Source organism: Enoplosus armatus, chromosome 21 (genome assembly GCF_043641665.1).
Source record: "Enoplosus armatus isolate fEnoArm2 chromosome 21, fEnoArm2.hap1, whole genome shotgun sequence".
Classification (NCBI taxonomy): Eukaryota; Metazoa; Chordata; class Actinopteri; order Centrarchiformes; family Enoplosidae; genus Enoplosus; species Enoplosus armatus.
In genome coordinates this window covers 8853152-8873973 of record NC_092200.1, presented here as the reverse complement: position 1 = coordinate 8873973, position 20822 = coordinate 8853152, and the positions used below count along the sequence as shown (strand labels likewise).

Below are 20822 nucleotides of genomic sequence, written 5' to 3'. Positions count from 1 at the left end.
CAGCATGTCAGGTAAAACTTCCCAGCCTGTTTACTATCTAAACTTGCTCCTTTAATCAAATTATTATTGGTGGAAAAAGGCTGACAATGCCACGTGCTAATCTTGTTAAAAAAAAGATGGGGTTTGTTTGCTGTATTAGAAGAACACATGCCTGCAAGACGCTATTCGGGGAATTCAAGGCAAACCGTACCTCAGCAGTTCGCCATTAAAAGTGTGGCGGAACCCAAAGGCTTGATTTCATTTTTGGGCATGTTTTACCTAATATTAAAACAGTCTTTGTAGTGGCTTACCTATTCAGTGACAAAATTATGTATAAAAGTCTTAACAGATGCCTTTTTATACTGATTGATATTGATATCAGTATTGTGTGGCAAACATTTTAAACAGACGGGCTTCTGTCGCTGTATGTTGGGCACTGTCTCTTCAGCTGCAGCTCAGTCTAATTAGCTGACAAACAGTGCCAAAAGTAATTTCCTCTTGGCTGACTACAGTAGGATTCCGGAGGACAGTGCGGTATAAAGAAGTCCCACACTCAATATGTCCGCCGGGAAGGTCCACATTTGCTCAGTAGGAATGCGGTAGGCGGGGCTGCTAGGCTAGTGTCAAACTTTGGGAATGACAGGAGTGCTGCAGGATTCGCAAAGAAGGGGAAGTGTCGCCCTTGTTGGTCCTGTTTGGATTACTTTGACTTCTTTTTACGCACAGTCTTTGGATTCACCACCTTTCTACAGATAGTACGGCCTCAGCAGACTCCTCAGCCATGTCGGAGGACCTGAGCTCCCAACCCTGGTCCATCAACAAAGATGATTATGAGCTACACGAGGTGATTGGTATGTGATCCTTAGCTTGTTAGCTTAACGTATGTGATAACCGACAGTCTGAGATTTTCTGCCGTTAGCTTACTATAAAGAGGGCTTATCACAGCTAACATGAGCCGTAATATCTTTTCAATATAAAGCGAGCAAAAGGCATCTTCTTTCTCGTGAGCTACGTTGAGCTCATCGCGTTCGGCAACTTGGCAATCCTAGCCGGGCGGTGTTGTGACTTGGAGTCAGTGGAATATATCTAGTGAGAGCGGTTACCCCGTCCGCTGGGGCTATGCCGAAGTCATAAACGAGCGTCATAACGTTACTGTCTAGTCAGGCTCGGACTACTTGCTGGAAAAGAGCCGCTTTCATTGAGCAGTCAGTTATTCATGTGAACAGCTTGCTTTACACTTTCTTAAATAAACTCTAGATAGAGGGCGTTGTATCTGTGAAATTCCAAGAATATGAACTATATCTTTTTCTAAATTTTAAGTGTTTGTATTTTAGACAGAACCCAACCTGCAGAGTATGTTTTAAACAGAAGTGACATTAAAAATAATGTATTCTGACAGTTATCTTTTTGTTTGGGGAAGACACTGCATTGTAAAGGCAGAGTATTAGCAAAGTATTAGACAGAGACCATGTTTTACATACTGTGTGTGTGTGTGTGTGTGTGTGTGTGTGTGTGTGCTCGTGCCCATTTCCAATTAAAATACACTGGATATTCAAGTACAGAACTTTTTCCAAAACACTCATGTTGCCACTGCAGAGTCCAGAGATTATACTTCATGGTCCTTCCCGGAGTAGGGTATTGTTTTGGGCAATTTACTGCCTGAATTAATCCAGTTATGCGAGAGCTCTTTGGACGGGATTAATCGGTATTATGGGGCTTCTAACCATGTCCCTCACAGAAAATGGGGAAAAATCATTTGATAATTTGCTGGGTAACCTCGTCAATAACACTTTGTTTAAACCAGACTGAATGTTAATTGTTGTTAGGCTACTGTTAGTCAAGAAAGTAATAATAAGTAACAATAATTGCTTTATATGAACGCCCACGTTTCTCTACCAAACCCTCCAGTGTGACGGGAGGCATATTACACCTTTCCTGTGCAGTGTTAAGCCTTGGTGAGTCCTGAGGATGGCTTACAGGTTGAATGGCCTGAGGAATGACAGCTTTTACTTGTGAAACTTAACTCAAATAGCTGGCCCTGTCCTGCCTTTGGCTGGCTTAGATGGGGAGGAAGATGGAAAATATGAAGAAGTGTGTAACATATAAGCAAAGTATTGTCCTCTCAAATCAGTTAGTTTGTGCTGCTGGTTTACTTTACCTAAGTGGTGCTTGCTTCCTCTACAGGGAGTCAGTGTGTTTATAGAGGGTCCATTCTGCACACCCTAAATTAACCTTTTTGTGTATTTTTAAAAGACTTGGATTTTAACTTGAACCCATTTCTACATTTCCTCCCTCATTTTCTTGGAAAATTTGATCTGGGGCACCCCACAAGATAACGCCCTGTAATTTAGCATGCACACAGAGATAAAGCCCCTCTTGTATAGAAACCAGTTCTGTGGCATTTTCCTATGTGACACAAATTGTCAGCATAGGTTTGAAACTTGTGAGGCTATTTCAAGACTGGACTTCAGCATGCTTACTTGGTGTTAGGGCAAGGGATCACGATTATCAACTTAGCTTTGGAAATGAATTGTACAGTTAGCCTAGTTCCCAAACCTTCCCAACAGCCCCGTCCTTTCTCTCTCTCTCTGCCTCTCAGACAGTCTTTGCTTGATTACCATATTACCAACTCTCAAAAAGTTGAGCTTTAGGTCTGAGTTGCTGCAATTTCCAGTCAGGGTCAGGACATGTTGCCCATTCCTAAATCACAGCAGAGAATTTAACTTACCATTGACCCATGAGACAGAAGCCTCAATAGGGAGGATGTGGTAGCTTAAATTACCAAAGAAAATGCTTGAGTATGAAAATTGCACAATCAGTCAGTGGTGGGCTGTGGTGGTGTTTTGGAGTATGTATTCAGGGAGGGGGGCGGCTAAGCACAAATGCAGTATTGAGTACTGCAAATTATATAATTATTACAGGCTACTGTTTGTATTAGGAAGTTTATATAAATAGACTTTTTAATTTAGATCTTTTTCTGATTGCAGCAGTAGGTAACATGCGTTTTGTGTTTCTCCATCATTACTTGCAGTGGTACGGATGTTTTAACTGCTTATGGAATCACTGATTAAATCAAAAGAGTGGGTTTTGTTAGATTGGTAATTTTCCTCACAGTCCGTTAATATCAGGTACGCTGTGGTGGTACATGTACACAGACTTGTAGAAAATTGTGAGACCTTCCTGTTTTCCCAGCACAAACTCAATGCCAGAAATCCACATATAAGATGTATGTATTTGAGTAAGGGCTGCAACTAATTATAATTTTCATTATCAAATAACCTGCCGATTATTATCTTGATGTTGTTTTGTCCGACCAACACCTCACAACCTAAAGGTATTGAGTTTATTATCACATATGACAAAGAAAAGCAGAACATCCTTACAATCCTAAATTTAGGAAATATTTGGCATTTTGCTACAAAGAATGACCTTAACTATCATTCGTTTATCAAAATAGTTCCCATTATTTTTCTGTTGATGGACTCATCGATAGGCCAAGTGATCGTTTCAGCATTTAAAACCTCAACAGGTAGCCACAAGTCGGACTAACCTGTTATTGCAGTCTCCCAGACCTAAGCCCACCTCTGCCCCCCACTCTAACAGAAACCGTTTAGAGATACTATATAAGCTGTTTCATCCCTACAGCTCCTCTGCTGAGCTGGAAGGTTGGTGTTGTGAGGATGGCCCTGTATACCCAGCATGCCCAGCAGAACCATTGTTTTGGTAACTTCCCCGGGGAAACAGGACTTGTTATTACATGGTTCACACCCACTCTTTTCACCCCACTGAGAATTGGATCATACTGGGCAGAGCACATAGGGGAAAAAAAAGTGGATCAGACTTTGGATCATTCTGGACTGGAAACTTTCTGGTCCCACATGTTTCCTCCCTGTTCCTTGCCCTGTTCCTCGGATGGTTTTAAAAAAAACTTCAGTATGATTGTGTTCTAGGAAACGTATCATACCATGTGTGGAATGTCAGCCAGGTATGAAGAGGAAATGTTAAAAATGATGACTGACGTCAGGCTCCAAACTGGCCTGGTGAGGGCAGGAAAGACTGTCACGCTGCTGGTGACCTACTCCATTAAGAAGATAATTCAAGGCCAAGCTAATCTGATAAGATATTATTGTACTGGGAACGATATACTTGCCCTTTTTGTCAAATATTTTCACCTTTTCATCAGGCAAATGTTGGCCGATAATGTGAGTTGTCTTGTTACTTGGAGTCGACATGTGCTGAGTAACAGCTCTTTAATGAAACCTTGAGATTTAAAAAGCCTCTTGGTATTTTAATGGTCTTTGAGCCGCTTTAATAATTTTAATGAAGTGTAATGCTGTGGCTTTGTCTGTGTCCTAAGTAAGCTTATTATTCGGTTTACTATTCCTTTGTGCTTTGCTATCGTAGAGATGCACCAGAATAGAAGGGAATGCAAACATTCTATACTCAGATGTCAACTCCCTAAAGAGCAAACATGTCGGCTTACAGGTTAATGCCAAGTCCTCTCTTGAGTGTTTAGGCTTAAACAGTTCATTGAGAAGAAAAAACTCTAGTCTTGTATGTTCCATTCAGATATTTCCAGGTTATAGTATAAAGCTCATAAGGCTTCCAGGCCAAGCTTGACTTGTTTTGAGGCAACATGCTTACAGAAAACATGGGCTGCCTTTTCAAAGATCATGATTGTTTTGTCAATGTCCCCCCCACAGGGGTGATCAAGTTGTTTCACCCTGTCTACAACTTTTTTTTTCACTATCTAGAGCAGACCTTTACATCTACAGCTGTAACAGATTGTTGCACGTAGAGTGTTAAAACTAAAAGCGTGGAAAGACAAAGTAGCATTTAAACACAAATTACAGGGTGAAACTAACAGCTAAACATATTTTAAGAATCAGACAAATTCAGACAGTAAATGGAGGCCATGGTGTTTGTAAAAGTCAACCATATCAATTAAGAAACCTTTGGGGATCTATAAGTTCTTGAGTAATTGTAGGGATAATTATAAATGTTACTTACTGGAAACAAAGGTGTAATAGGTAGTGTGTCTGTGAAAGGTTTTAGAGATTTTCTTGACATGTTTTTTGGGGGGTGTTTTGGCTTCTGACACACACAATGAAAAAAGAACAGCTGCATGCTGCTGTTACTTTAGTGATATTTTTCTCCAGGCTGTTTATGCAGTTATGTTAAAATGTTAACGACACTATGAAAAATGGAAATAAAATGTGAAAAAAAAAAATCAATCAAACATGGAGACAAATGAAAATCAACAAAAAAAAGCCAAAAAGCTTACATAACTGTGTATCCCTCAGCCACGTCAACACGCCACATTTTCAACTGGCAGCTGGATCATCTTCATTTGATTTTGGCTAATGTGATAACTTAATATATAGATTGGATTTAGCCGTCCACTTCCAAAACAAGCTAAATCTTGTTGCTGTGCTGAGCTGACTCTATTCTGTTCTGTTCATAATCTGTTTATCAATTAATTTACAAAAAGGGGGAAAAACACCTCCTACTTGATATGCAGCCTTTATGCTGTGCCAGACTGTTTAGCAGATTAGATGTTGGCCTGACTCTTTCAAAGCCCTGGCATTACTGCAGTGCTTGCCTCTGTGAGGATGGCTCTTTTAGTGCGCTTCCTCCCATTCTGATTGAGAGGGTGGTGATGATGTTTTCTGTGTGAATGCCAGAGATTTGGCGATGTGTGGCTTATTTTACAAGATCAGACGTTTTTGTGACTTGTGTCTGTATTTAATGCCTTTATAATAAGGTCTACAGGCTGATGATTACTGGTACTTTGGTTAGAGAATATGATGACAGGAGTGGTTTGCATTAACCCTGTGTGCATCATAGTATAATTACTCAATTTACAGCTTTGGTTAGAACCTCAATGGCCTCGTGAAGTATTGAATAATCATGTAACTGGATACAAATAGTAGAGACATGACTACTCTGAGCAGAATAACCTTGTACTAAGCTTGAAAGTAGCAAATATCAAAGAGCATCAGGTCTATATTAACTCAAGGTCCCAACTAGGTGGTAGATTGGGCTTCCTCAGTCTAAACGGCGTGGTGCCCCTTGACCTTCCCTGCTGCAAACCCAACAATCTCCCCCTTTTTCATCCTCTCCACACACGCATACAAGCGCACATGCTCTCCAGCTTGGCCGGCCAGCCCTGACGACTGGCTGTTTGTTTGTGCGGAGGAATTTTCACTCCGTTGTGTACAGTACAGGTCCAGCCAGGGCTGAGCTCCCCATCACTGGCCAGCCTCCAGAGGTTTGTTAGGTATTGCTGGTGGTGGTGGGAGGGGGATGGGGGATATATTTACGACTGTTCAGCCCCTTCGTTTTGAGCAATGGCGGAGTGACCTGCTATTATTTGATGCTGGAGAGTTGAGCAGGGCCAACCACACATTATCAGAGGTTGCCAGTGAATAGATGGCACCCACTACATCTGTAGGAAGTAGACTTTCACACTCATATGACAATTAACGTGACTGTTATTGTCTATCAATTTTAGAAAATTACAAGGAAATTGCAATTTTATTGGATTATCTTAGAGAGCAAGAGCTAGTGGTTCATTTCAATCTCAGCGATATTAAATAGATGTATGCTGTTTTATTCTCTGTTTCTCTCATACAGCCTGAAGTCATAATTATCATGAATGAAAACAGTTAAAGAAAAAGCGGTCACGTCTTCAGGGACAGCTTTACTTTTTAATTAAAATCAGGGAACTGAGTTTTTTCTTTAATATAGCCTTTTTTTAAACCTCCATACACCACTGGCTCAATGAAAACTCCAAACAATGAGCACTTTGTTAATATTTGGGCATAGCTAAGATGAGGGAGGTTAGGAAAAGCTTACTGGAGGGCGGACCGACTCACCTCTCGCTCTTTCACTCACCAGAGCCTGTTGCCAGAGGAGAATGTGCTCCCAGCATTGCACAGCGTCACGTATACTCCAGAGATCTTGTGGAAACAGCTTTGTGTGTTTTGCCTTGCATGGCGTCAAATAAGAGCATTGCGGGGGCAGTGAAATGACCTCACACGATGCAGGAACAACAGGCGTACCTCTCCTGGGGAGGATTTTTTACAAGCTTTTATTCTGACTGTCACACATTCAAAATAAGGATTAGCCCAGTGTTGTAGGATTTAAGCTCTAATCAGATTGTAATCTATGTGTTGTTTGCTTGTACATCAAAATAGTAGTTGTGGTGGTATAAACTTGCATAGGCTTCCCACTGTTGCTATGATCCGACAAGGTTTGTGTTCTGCAAAGTACATATATACTTATGTACTACATATATTGCTAGTTTTAGAGCTACTGTCATGTTCTGGATTGTAATTATTTGGTGTTGTAAAAGAATAATTGCCAGTTTTCAGTGATCAAAATCTTCAAATTGTGCCAAGGGAATAAGGTCCAGAAAAAGTGATGAAGTGAAAAAGTGAAAGTTTCTGAACTGTATAAGAACCAAACTTCACCAAGCCTCCTGGGGATGAGCCTCGTTTAGCAGAGTCACCGACCCCAGTCAGACCCGCTCCATCAGGCAGGATTTGAGAAAGCCGATTCATAATTGATAAACAGACAGTTAAGCTGTACCAAAGATAAATCGGATGAACTGTCAAAGCAGAACTGTACTTAACCTTCTTGAACTCCGGAGGATTTGGAGGTAATGGTAAAAGTTAGGTTTATTATCCTACAGTAGCCATTATTATCGGATGTAGACGGGGGTTAGGTGGGGCAAACAATTAAAAGAAACCTGGGCAGACTAAGGATGTGAATATAACCTGAAATGAAAAGTTGGGCTCTACATCAGCACTGACAGTCTCTTGTTGCCTGAGAAGAGTAATGTTATATTGAATCATAATACAGGTGATAATATGTTGTTTTCCTGACTGTTTTAGGGAGTGGGGCCACAGCAGTGGTTCAAGCGGCCTACTGTATACCACGCAAGGAGAAGGTGGCCATCAAACGCATCAACCTAGAGAAGTGCCAGACTAGTATGGATGAACTCCTGGTAAGACACACACAACACTGCAGTAAAGGCATATTAGATTGAAAGCCCAACTGAAATTCTGCTCTGTGAATCAGTTGTCCTGTGTTCTCCTCAGAAACCAAAAGGGAGAAATGTATATTTTTGGGTTTCATTATGGCGCTCCCTAGTTTTGCATTAATTCGACAGAATACTGCTTTGTTATCCGTCTATGTAGACGAAGATAGACACCTTATTTCAATACAGCCACAGACGTCTCCGTCTTATCTAAACATGAACACATGTCTAGTTCTGCACCGTAACTTGTTGAACGAGAAACAAACAAACATTCACTGTGGAAAAGTGCACTGCTAACGCGGCACTGTCAGTTTGGCTAGATAGCTAATTAACCTAGCTGCTCAGCTGCAGCGCATTAAACAGCATGTGGACGTACCTGCAAATGTGACTTTAAGTCTGGATAGATGCAGTTGTGGTCCTTACTGTTCAATACTACTAACAACACGCTGTCTGGGCTACAGTGCAACTTTGTCTGTCGTTCACTACGGTGTAACACCGGCACTCAGGCAGCCTACCAACTGCTGTCAATCAAACACAGACTCCGACACGCCCCTCCAGCCGGCTGAAACAAAAAGAAGCATTTCTAATATTTCCCCAAAGACCTTTTTTGTTCCTTTTTCAATACTAGAAAAACTATTAACAGTACATTTAGGAAAGATGTTGACCATCAAAAGGGATGACTAAATGTGATTGCATTTGGACTTTTCTTTGTACTATTTTTCATGTGTGATCACAGCAGCACGAGATAGGGCTTTGTCTCTGTGGTCTACGCGTGTGGATGGAGTTAGTTCCACCTCTGCTTTTCATTACTCGTTTTCTCCGAGCCCTCCTCCAATCATCCCTGTCACTTCAAACACTATACTGGTTGTTCTCTGAAGGAGGACTCCACTTATTGCCAGGAAACTATTAGACCACCACAGGACATCTTCCTGACGGCTGTATTGTCTTTATACCCACGGTTCGGCACATCATTTTACTGTATGACATGTGGTTTACGATTTAGCTTAAGAGGTGGAAGGATTATATCAAGCTCCCCTGCGCATAGAGATGATGAGATGCTCATTTGCGACTTGGAGATGGCAAGGAGTTCCTTATGTACAGTTTGTATTTGTCAAGCGATTTATATTTTTAATTTGCCGGTAACTTTACAGTAGGCATGAGATTTGTTCAATAGGCCACACTACTTGGCTTGGGCACAATCTAGGGCAAAACTGTGTGGTAGCTGTCAGTTACACTTTTGTTCCAGAGCACCCACATGCACCAGATGTCAGGTTTTGGTCTGACACTGGGAAAGGAGCTGTTGTTAAGTTAGACCAGAAGACTGATTGATTAGATTTTTCCAGCCGTCTCTCGTAGTTCTCGGCCAAAAGTAACCTATGGGAAATAAATATTGTGTAAACCTATACATATGCGTGGAAGATCATGGCTAGAGATTACTGGCAGGTTTTTCATAACGCACTGGCAATACTAAACCGAAGAGGAGCCCTTCCCCACCCCCCCACCCCCAATTTCTGGAGGATGAATCAGGGGAATGTTGCTCCCGGATTCTCAGAGCAGGCGGTCACATGGAATACAGCGAGGTCGGATTTCCTGCCTGTGGTTTTCCCCCCAATTCCACAGCCTGCTGGGTACCCGGTTAAACGTAGAGGAAGCATTAAATTGAACCCAGATTGCTTCTCTAAAGAGGCAGCCTTTAAAAGGGGATGCCACCAGTTTTAAAGGTCTTTAATCTTACCTGTGAAATTCTTTTAATGTCAGAAAAGCAATAATCTATCATGTCTCTGTGTCTCCATGTGCAGTGGTATGTTGTAGTTATTCCTGGTACAGCAGTTTGATGGACAGGCACTTTTGAATGACTCAAGCTACATCAGATGAGGAGGAGGTTTGTTTACAACTTGAGCGTGGTGCAGTTTGAATATCCTGTTGCATAATTACACAATTGTTACAACTAATGGCTTTACTTGCAACATATGAGAACATTTTGATCAACGATATTGTTGATAGTGTTCCCATGTGGTAATAGCTGATTTACAACACAATACCAATCTTTTTTTTTTTTTACTTTAAATCACCCTGAGATCAAAGTGAGGAAAGATACGGATAGAGTTGAGGTGAAGTAGTCATTTCTGTCACAGGAAGTCTGAATCTAAAGGGAGTGATTCAGAGGTATATTTGTCTTCTCAGCATTAAGATCACATTTTAGTTTTCCTATCAATCAGCAGTGTGTGTATGTGTGCAGGGAGATTGGGTCATAGTGAGTGTGTGTTAGGCTCTGAGTAACTGATAGTGACGTAACATTGCTTCTATAGTGGCTTCTCTGTGTGTCCGCCATCAGTGTGATTCTGTGGCACCAGTTTGTGACCGAGCACTGTATTCAGTTTGTGACAATAGCTCATTTATTTTTTTGCTCAGTTTCAAGGTCCTCAGGCACGCCAAATACTGCAAAGATCAGGCCTGACATAGAAAAACACAACTTGCCATGTGGACGTGTCTATTTCCTGGAGAATCTATTTTGTCTGTCTAAATGAACCAAAGTGACCTCACTCATGTCACAAGGAATGCCCTATTTTACTCACTTTTTGTAAGGAGGAGATATGAGACAAAGGTTACTGACTCTATAAACCAATGTGATTTCCATTAGGGAATCAGTTTTATTAGATGGGTGGAACGAGTGGCCGTCTGATGTTGTCATTGATCAGATTTCTTTTTGCCTCCCGTCTGCCTGCTGGTCCTCCACAAAAAAGATTTAGTTAAATCATGCTTCTCATGCCAGAAGCTTTGACTTAAGATTGAGAGAAAATATGTCAACCTTTTGTATTGTACAGACAGGTGCGTCACTTGTGGTTTTACAGGTCGGATGGTTTAGATAAAACTGCTCAGAGTGACTGTGTTTCAGGATGAGGTCATTGCAACACCCACAACCAAACACAAAGGCCAAAAAGAAAGACTGTTTGGAACAAGTATTTCCCCGTTTCTGTTCATTATATTGAAATTATATTTTGGCAGAAAATTCAAATACAATTTTGATAAATTGATAAAGTCATTTATTAAGTAGAAACACCAAATATTTGATGGTTTAAAGGCATCACTTTGTGACTTGGAAAGCTGCAATTGACACTTAGTTAGATGTATAAATGTGCCACTGAGGCTTAGACTTGTGCATTTTGAGTGCCGGTAAAATGAACTGAGAAATTCTTCATTTATAAGAAATAAAAAGACTGGCGTGTGTCCTTGACTGAAGTGTTTTTTCTTAATGGTTTCATAGACTGGGTGGATGAACTTTAGCTCTTGATAAAGATTGCCATACAATACAACTGATGTACCTTTACATGACTGGTTCTAATGTAGAGGCTATTTTTCTCTTAGTTTTCCAGTCAGCGTTGAGATGTCCTGCAAAAATATTTTCACAAAGCAAATTTTTTCATCAAATGTCAAAGGTTACACGTTGAAGGTTACACAGAAAGATAAAATATGAATGGGTTTAAGCGATGAGAGCATTTCCACTGTCTTTGCTGCAGCATAGGTTTACAGTGACCTAATCCCCACAACAAAGAGTCTCTCTGATTCACACATTGTCTGCTGGAAAAGATGGGAAAACCTGCCAACTGCCAGAGCACGATATCCTCCCTGTTATCCCATTGTTTTTCTTTTCTGGGGTTACCCTGGCCCACAGAGCTGCGGTGACCTGCCTCTTCCACTGTGCTGAGAACAGAGGGGGGGTTAGGCTCCACTGAAGCCAGTTAGCAGCCAACAGGCTATATCATTATTGTTCTCTCTCAGCCTGTAGTGTCCAGAGAAAGAATGATAGGGGAGACAACCCACAGAGCTCGCCGTCTGGCCCGGCAGACTGGAAGTTATTAGACTGCTCGATAATCAAAAACGGCTTTAGTTTGGGAGGGGAGTGGTGTGTGAGCTCACCTGTTGGTTAAAAGATTGTTTCATGAACTTTGTGCTCAGAAAATGTCTCAGGCTCTCCCCCTTTTTTTGACTGATGCTCTAACTTGCTGTTGTCTCTACGGATCTGTGTGCATTTAAACACGTCTGTACCTGACACGGTCCAATTTTCTTTGTTTCCGTCTGTATCCACCCTTTTTATGACTCAGTTCATGTTCTTAACCCTCTTTTGTCAAGTGCTTTCTAAAGGCATCATGATGTCACTTGCCTGCCCTAGCCTCTCTTGGCCTCACTGAAGGCCACGAGCTCAGTAGTGATGACTCTGCATCGGAGGCTTACTGCTGCTAATGCACATTGTGTAAGCTAAGCATTTATGCTGATGGAACATCAGCCTTTGATTGCTTATTTTTTGACCCACAAGCACCTATTGATTGATGCCTTTAACAAATGTTCTCAGCTCGAGTGTTAAGGTTCCTCAGTTGATGAGTACACCTGTCATGGTAGAACACTCACTAGCTATTTTAAATAACACTGAGATTTTGAGAAATATGGTTGTTTGTGGTGGAAACCCATAATTAGATGAGAAGGTCGATATTGATTTCTCCTCCGTGGATCCAGTACAGAGATACTGCAGGTCTGGCTTAGCACAAAGACTGGGGAAAGGGGAGTGATACTCAATCAATAGTGAAGAAATACATAGTAAGATGCAATGTGCAAACACACCCTGGACCTCTCTGTACTTGACTCATATTGGTAAATTTGACATTGATCCCCCCTTACATGTGGGTTTGATGCCAAAGACTTGTGTGCCAACATTACCTCAGCTCCCCTGCTTTCCAAACACACACACAGAAAGAGAGCTGTATAAAGGGCTGAGCACCGGCTGTTTTTCACTTCTGCATAGATATGCATTATATTGACCTAGCCTATTTCTCTTCTGACGACTGACGTCATTAAGATCCTAAGTATCGCATTAAATTTCAAGAATAACTGCAGCATCAAAGGAATGGGCATTTATTGTGACTGTGTTTGGTTTATTTCCTGCAGGCTAATCTCATACCTTTTTGTGGGAGCCAAATAAGAATAGCTAGGCACTAGGGGTTTTGTATGAAAACATAAGGAAGGTATATTGTGTATTTATCATTTCATCTCACTACCACCACAACTGTTAACAGCTATAGATGGTTGTTTGCTTGCTGCTTCAGGAGTGGGACTAATAAATCATGAAAGTCATGCACCAGTTATATCAGGTCAATGACAAATAAACAAATTATCATAAGATCATCTAAATGGTTTGTACAATTCTGATTCTTTGGATTCTGTCCCTTCATTTTTTTTCTTCTAACAGAAAGAGATTCAGGCCATGAGCCAGTGCCACCACCCCAACATCGTGTCTTACTACACCTCCTTCGTGGTAAAGGATGAGCTGTGGCTGGTGATGAAGCTGCTCAGTGGTGGTAAGTGCATATCTCTTCCAAAGCTTTCCTCTTCCATCATTCATCCAATCTCTTATCTCTCAACCTCTGCCTGTCAGTCTGAATGTCTAGACCCTGCACAGGCAAAGATATTAATCTCAGTTTTTTCATTTCCAATTTCAAGATAAGGGGTCAAATGAGCAGATTTTGAGTGGCAGTGATTGTAATAGCAATTGCTATATCCAACCAGCCACTACCAGCGTAGGTGGTGGGGGAATCCCCACTTATTCTTTGCCTTCACCTTATCCTCTGACATCCGCAACCTTTAATGTGAGATTGCTTAATTGTCATTTAGTCGATGTCCTGATCAGTGCAACGAGAACGTACATAATATGACTCATAATATGGTCCAGTTGCCAGTTCCTATTCACACACGCTTTGAATTGCACTTTACAGCGTAATTATTTACAGAGTTGAATTCTCGAGGAGGCAGACTATTAAATTAGCACAATTAAATGACAAAAATCGGCCAAAAGAAACAACCAGCGATGGACTCGCAGATACCCTACACTATTTACGTTTGATAAGCTTTGTGAACACATCAAATACGGTTTGGTTTGGGGTATACTTCTGGCCTTAAAGTCATATCAGGGGGGCCCAGAATTTTTGGCAGGGCCCCTCGAGATGAGAGAGGGGCAGTAGGAAGAGCTGGGCTACTTACTGCCGGTGATGTTAACTGTGATTGTAGGGAATGTGACAGCACTGATCCTCATTGTGTCCCGTGTGAGCTGCAGCTCTTTCCGGGCTTTAACTCAGTACAGTGCAGGAGCTAATGACAGGGCAGAGGTAATAACAGCCCGCAGGCCGGCGTCATGGCACCCATGTGGCAGCGCTGCAATTAACTAGTGAGAGGAGCATGAAGACAAGGCCACCATGGAGAGAAAGACCTCAAAATGCAACGATTACATCTGCTTCTTATTGTTTTGTTCGTTTTTATTTTCACCAGAAACATTACGTTATAGTATCTAATAGAGTGTTTGTGCTCCTGGATCAGCCTGTGAGGGAGAAGAGCTTTTACGCCAGACCTGTGAGGGTTCCTAGACACAAACAGCAAGTAGATGAAGGCGTCCTGTGCCAGACATTTGACAAGCAGTGGGCTCCTTAGATGAAGACAGCCTGAAGTAATGTTCTTCTGTTTACAGAGAGACAAAACATTTTTCCAAATCCAGCTTTCAGTCTCACACACTTAATTATACACATACAAGTGTACACAGATACATCCACACACTAAACAATTATAATCTGTTTCTACCCTCCCTTGTTCCTCTCTGGCCCCGTGTGTAAACGGCGTCCCACTATAACGGATAGTGCCCAGGTGGCATGCCTGGCTCCCTCGGATACACTCGAGTCATGAGCTGCTTGGCAGCCGCCTTGCAGCTGGGCCCGGGGGCACAGTGCCCGCCAAGCGACGCTTGAGCAGGCGGCCAGCCTCACAGCAGGAGCAGACACCGCTTAAGATGGCCTCTCTCATTCCCCTTATCCTAGTTAAACAGAGGCCCTTGATGTTGAGTTTTATTGTGCAGAGTAATTAAATGATGGCCATGGCAACGTCTGCCGTGGAGACAGACCTCAAATGAGGTCAGGTTTATAGACCATCACTCCGCAGGGCAGAGCATACCAGCCCAGAGGAAGGCCAACTCCTGTCTGCTCCTCTGGCTTGATGGAGCGTAAGAAACCTTCCACCCTCCGACTCCATCCTGTCTTGTGTCTTGTGTCTGTTGAAAGACTGATAACAGCTTGACAGTTGATCTGACAAAGCAGTTTTTGTTTGAAAAGTGCTGTATGATGAAGCAGCAGAGTACGTTCCTACAGGTCTCCTTCCTAATAGAGAAGAATGCTGTTAGGCTACATACTACTTCATGTCATAATGTTTGTTTCGCAATGTGTTGCATTAGACATAGAAACAGTTACTACAGCATATAGAGGTGTGTCTTTTACTGAATAATTGCAGTCTTTGAACACTCACAAGTTTGGATATGCTATATTTTACTCATGCTGATGGCATGCTACTCGTTTTGAGGCATGCACCCATTCTTACCGGTATGCCACTGCTGTTGTACTGCCGTATGGCACTTACAGACGGTATGTCTGTTGCACTGGCAGATACCACTATTATTCACTAGCACAGTGATTCCCATCCAGGGATACTTGCACCCCAGGGCGTACCCCCCCAGCAGTTGCCAGGGGGTACGTGGAAAGATTGTGGAGTATCTCAGCTAAAAATAGAAATTATAATTCCTTAAAAAGATAAAGATATAGAAATACATTATATATCCACATATTTGTGTTTTAGGAAGAAAATAGGATTACAAATTGGCGTGAGGCAGCTACGACATGACGACTGCACAGGACATGCCTCCCGTTGACCTTAGCTGTAAGACCAAAACATCACATGTAGTAAAAACTAGCTAGCAAGCAAAAAATATCTTTACAAAACTAGATCACTAAAAGTAATGAATACATGGTTGTGGTTAAAATATGAATACCAAATTTTTTGTTTTAGTGTCATATGCAAATTCTTAGTGATATGCCACTTTGACTAGTGATATTCCCCTTATTTTGCCTAAGTCTTGACAGTTCCATAGGTAAGAGTCTTACTGTCATCTTTGACACTGTTGAACTCATAAAACCATTTTGCAAATTGTTAATAGTAAGTTAATGGCAATTCTTCTTAGGTAATGTATATCCCAGGTCCCAGGACAGTGTCCTATTGTAGGCTTCATGTCATATGTTATTCACCCAAATGAGTAGAGCTTTAAAAGGCCTAATCTTCAATCAAGACTGCCGTCCTCTCTGGTAAGTCTATTCAAGGCCAAACCTGTAGAGCTGAGTTTTGAGGTAGGTACGCAGCAGGCGCAAGGCTTTTCAGGAAATTCTTGTTCTGAATGTGACATGTGAACAACTGTTTCATTAGAGCGCCGCATAACCTGTCAGTGAAATCACATCGGAGAGACATCCACTGGAAGCTACAGGGACAGAATATGAGTCATGCCAAAGCAAGCAGAGGAATGTGTTCCCAGGAGATTAGTGTGCAGCCTTCGCCGACCCACAATCACTGCTGCCGAGCTCAATCGAGTGGAATCCAGCTGAAGGCAGATTGTTATTGACTGTTTGAATTTAGCATATGAAAAGACTTTGTCAAGTTTGGAGCCAGTGGATTTGTCACATCATGATGAACTATTGCCAAGATGCTGACAGGGAGCTGTGATGGTGACTCCAGGTTCACAGCATTAAGACAATGAAATTCTAACTTGCAAAATTACCTTTTTTCGCATTTGTATATTGTTCTTTCCCCCTAGAAAATTGTGTAATGTAGTAAAAGTTTTGATGGAGGCTTCTTTCAGTCTGAGCCAGCAATCCTCTTCTTCACCTTCCTTTCGCACCACCTACACCTCTCCACGGTCCCTCCCATGGCCTGCCCTCCCTCTGCCCCTCCAACTTCGCTTGGCATTCCCCATCGGCCTTTAGCACAGTTGGCACCACCGCTCATCTCCTTCGTAGACCCCCCCCCCCCCCCTTTTTTTTTTTACTCTGTCATCCTCTCCCACAGTCTCAAACCTCCTGCTCTGTCCTGGAGAACAGAAAGACGGTTTAAGTGATGTTGCTGGATAAAGTAGAGTTATATTAAAGTCCTGGCACACAGATCCGTAGAGACAATGTTTTTGTTTGAAATCCAGGGAGAGAGAGAGAGAGAGAGATCCGGCTAATCCAGCATGTAACTGAAATGATGATTTGACATTTTCCTGAGTTTTTGTGTGCTCTATAGTGCACTACACGGTCAGGACTTAATTTATTCCCTGTGATTTGTGTAAAGTCTTCCTCTTGAGGCTTGGAGAGGCACCGTTCAGACCAGGCCAACAGGTGTCATTTGTCTTGGAAGCCGTAGTCTTTCCCATGCAAAATGAACCTTTTGAATTGTTAACCTGCCAGTCAGTGTCAGCACGTTGAAACAACCTAATGAGGCATGAAGACTTCAATCAGATGAATTTGAAAGAGGCTGACAAGGCTGGCATTTAGTGATCCTCCAAAGCCTGCATCATGCTGTGCACTTTCTCCCCACAGTGCCACCTCAGCTTAAAGGAGACTTGTCAATCTATGATCTGGAAAAGTGTTTACTTTACACTATTTGTCTTGCTTTACCCTTTGCCAACGTTTTTCTATTCCCTTAAAGGAAAAGTTCGACATTTTGGAAAATACACTTGCTTTCCTTTCGAGAGTTAGATTAGAAGATCCATACCACTCTCATGTCTGTACAGTAAATATTTAGCTAGATCCAGTGGCTGGTTAGCTTAGCTTAGCATGAATACTGAAAACAGGGGGAAACCACTAGCATTGTTCTATCCAAAGGTAACAAAATCCACCTGCCACCGCCTTTAAGCTCACTGAATTTACAAGTTGTATCTCCTTTGTTAAATCCTTAAAAAACAAAGTGTAAAAACAACTATTTCTTGCATGGCAACTGGTTCCAGCCTGTCCAGAGATGCTGGTAGACAGATTTTGTTACCTTTGGAAAAACCCAGGCTCGCTGTTTCCTGCTGTTTTCAGTCTTAATTAGCTGGCTGCTGGTGGTAGCTTAATACTTAGCGTACAGACATTAGCATCAATCTTTACATCTAACTCTCAGCAAGAAAGCAAAGAAACGTATTTCCAAAAACTATTTAATGGTGTATAGATAAAGAAGGGCTGTAACTTTTCATATCCAGTTGAGTGAGCAAGGATGAGGCCCCGCACATTAGCTGCTTCGTCACTTTCTCATGTAATCACACCTTAATTTGTTGTCTCATTAGCACTACATCTGCCCCTCACTTGAACGTGACTCTGTTCACTCACCCTCCTTCCCTCAATGTCACCTGTGACTTCTTGTCATTTCCTCTCCTCCCTACAGCCATTTCAGACAAGGAGATGAACATCAGACTGAGTGCAGAAGCATTGAGAGAGGAGGGAACTGTGTGTGGAGAACAGAGAAAAACAGGCTGCCTTTTCTCAATGAGCTTCAAAGAGCTGTCACATCAGAGACACGAGGCTGCGCTCTCCTTACGCTCTCCTATCACTTCTTGCCAATTCACTCGCTCACAGGCTCACATATACACCCGTTATCTCACACACTCAGACACGCATCTAGGCTGCCTTTTCCACCTTCCCTCATGTGTCCTCTCTTTGAATGGGTTTGTCTCTTTTCCTCGCTGCTGAATCACATTTTCTGCCGCGCACTGTCACTGCACAACGAACCCGGTGAACTCCTCTCCCTCCCTCTCTCTTCTTACTCTGCCTCTCTGTCTCGCTGTGTCTAAAAGACTCTCTGCAATAACACTGTCTAGTCTCAGGTGGCCCGTCACCGTCAGCTCCTGTGGGTAATGCAGTGCTCGACTTGGTGCTACAGGCGAGGACATACTGAAGTGATTGAGCAAATGGATATCTGTGCACCCCAAGCCTGGCACAGTTGCTAAAACACAATCTATTTAGTGCTGGAATTATGTCATGGACAGTGTTTCGGGACCTTGACAAGGCCATTTCCAGCCTTTGTTTGCAAGTGCTACTCTGTGTGTGTGTGACCAAGAGAGGGAGGGACAGATAGACAGTGTGGCAGTGTGATGTTTGTGTTTGTGTATCACTGCAGCACAATGCAGCTTGTCAGGCAAGTGGCATTCTTTTTGCTTCTCTGCTTTGTCCCCATTCATCTGTGTCACCCAATTTTCTGTCATACCGAATGCAAATACTGAAACCTCTTTTCAGAGAGATGTTCTTTATTCTTTGGAAAGTCGCACAAAGAAAATCATACACTGACAGCAGTCTGACTTTTCATCCCGAGCGCTCCTTTTATTCAGCAGGAGCCAGGCTGAGGGAGACATGGTGACCTGCCAGGTCAGTGAGCAGAGCAACACTGGTTCTCCATTCAGCCTGGGCAGCTAAAGACAAAGCAACAATTTGACTTATAACCCCAAATGTTAACATGCACACTTATCTTTCATGAGGTCCAAAGGCATTAAAGGCACATGCACCCTAAAATAGAATTCACATGCATTAAATTATTGTAGAGCTTAGTTTGTATTTAAACTGAACAGCAGACAGACTGTAATGATGATGTCATCTAGAGTGAAATCCTGGAGCTGATCTATAGACAGCGAATAAGGACATGACTCTGACAGTAGCCATGGTGATTTTAACTGGGCACATTTTCTGATTGGCAGCCGTGAGCTCAACTTCCAAATGAAACTCATTTGGATGGAAAACCTCAAACAAAAATCCTGTAAGCCCACAAAGTAAATCTAATTTAAAGTCAATGGACCAAGTGCAAAAAATGTCCCCTAATGACAGTTGTAGATACTGACTTTCTAAAATTATAGCCAGCACAACATAAATTCTTTTTAAGAGCGGGTTTACCCTTTAAAGAATGCACGATGATGTTCTGGTTTTTCTGTCTCCGCTATTGGTTTGTTTTGCCATGGCCAAATTAAAAGGTCATGGTGATGTTTATGGTTAAAGGACTTTGTCTTAACACAGCTAAATCATTTGTTTTTTCCTTCAATAAAATCCATCTTACTGGAACTGGAAAAAAGATATTTGTGTACCCACAATGTAATTTATCCAAACAATATAAGATTATACACAAATTATCTTGACTGAATGTCTGCCAATCCACCAGGAAGTGTGTGTTTTCATAAATACGTTTTAGTTTAGAGTAGGCTTAACAAATGATATAGGCTAGCCCGAGGTGACTTTCTCATTGAGCTGGATCATCAGTTAAGACCAGAAACAAGACAATTTATTTACACAGCCAATTTGAAAGAGGTCGTTTTTATTTCTCTCATTGATGTTGACAATCATAAATATAGTTTTCAACAAAGAAAAATGAAGCATGCCATTGTAAGTTCTTTTTTTTATCAACCACTGTCCTGTGGTTATTGTCCAGGCTCCGTGCTGGACGTGATCAAGCATATCATCTCGCGAGGCGAACACAAGACAGGCGTCCTGGACGAGCCCAGCATAGCCACCGTGTTGAAAGATGTGCTGGAGGGCCTGGAGTACCTGCACAAGAACGGACAGATCCACAGGTAACAAGACTCATGGCGCTCCATTCTGGCACCGTAATAAAACTGACACAGGCCTTCCCATTACCACAAAGCACAGAGGCTTTATTAGACTTCACCTTGAGGGTTTATGGAGCGGAAATAAGTGACTCTGTCCCTGACTTTCCCCTCTCTGTTGCTCCCCTAAAAGGTGTCATACTAATATTATGTCCCCCACCTTGACTACATGGGACATTATGTTTTTATAGTGGCGTCTGTGTTGACACTTTTTTTGTGAGCACAGTAATATTCATTCATTATCATATTTTGAGCACTGAGGTTCCATCTACAGTGCAGATTGCTGTACATGAGATGAATATTTGGATTAATTTAACATTTTAATGAGGAATTGAGCATTTTTTT

The 20822-nt window shown here is 42.0% G+C and overlaps 1 protein-coding gene across 3 annotated transcripts in view; it reads left to right on the top strand.

Moving 5' to 3' along the window:
* Positions 1-3: 3 nt before the first annotated feature.
* The window catches only part of LOC139304191 (serine/threonine-protein kinase OSR1-like), a 37123-nt gene continuing 16304 nt past the window's right edge, over positions 4-20822 (top strand). For 2 of the 3 annotated variants that reach the window (XM_070928073.1, XM_070928072.1), the window contains exons 1-5: positions 4-11; positions 732-830; positions 7878-7990; positions 13266-13374; positions 20303-20444. In XM_070928073.1, the coding sequence (XP_070784174.1) occupies positions 5-11; positions 732-830; positions 7878-7990; positions 13266-13374; positions 20303-20444 (470 nt within the window). In that variant the 5' untranslated portion in view covers position 4. Of the gene's footprint in view, positions 12-654; positions 831-7877; positions 7991-13265; positions 13375-20302; positions 20445-20822 lie in introns of those variants that run through there. The other variant, XM_070928074.1, reaches the window with a different exon arrangement.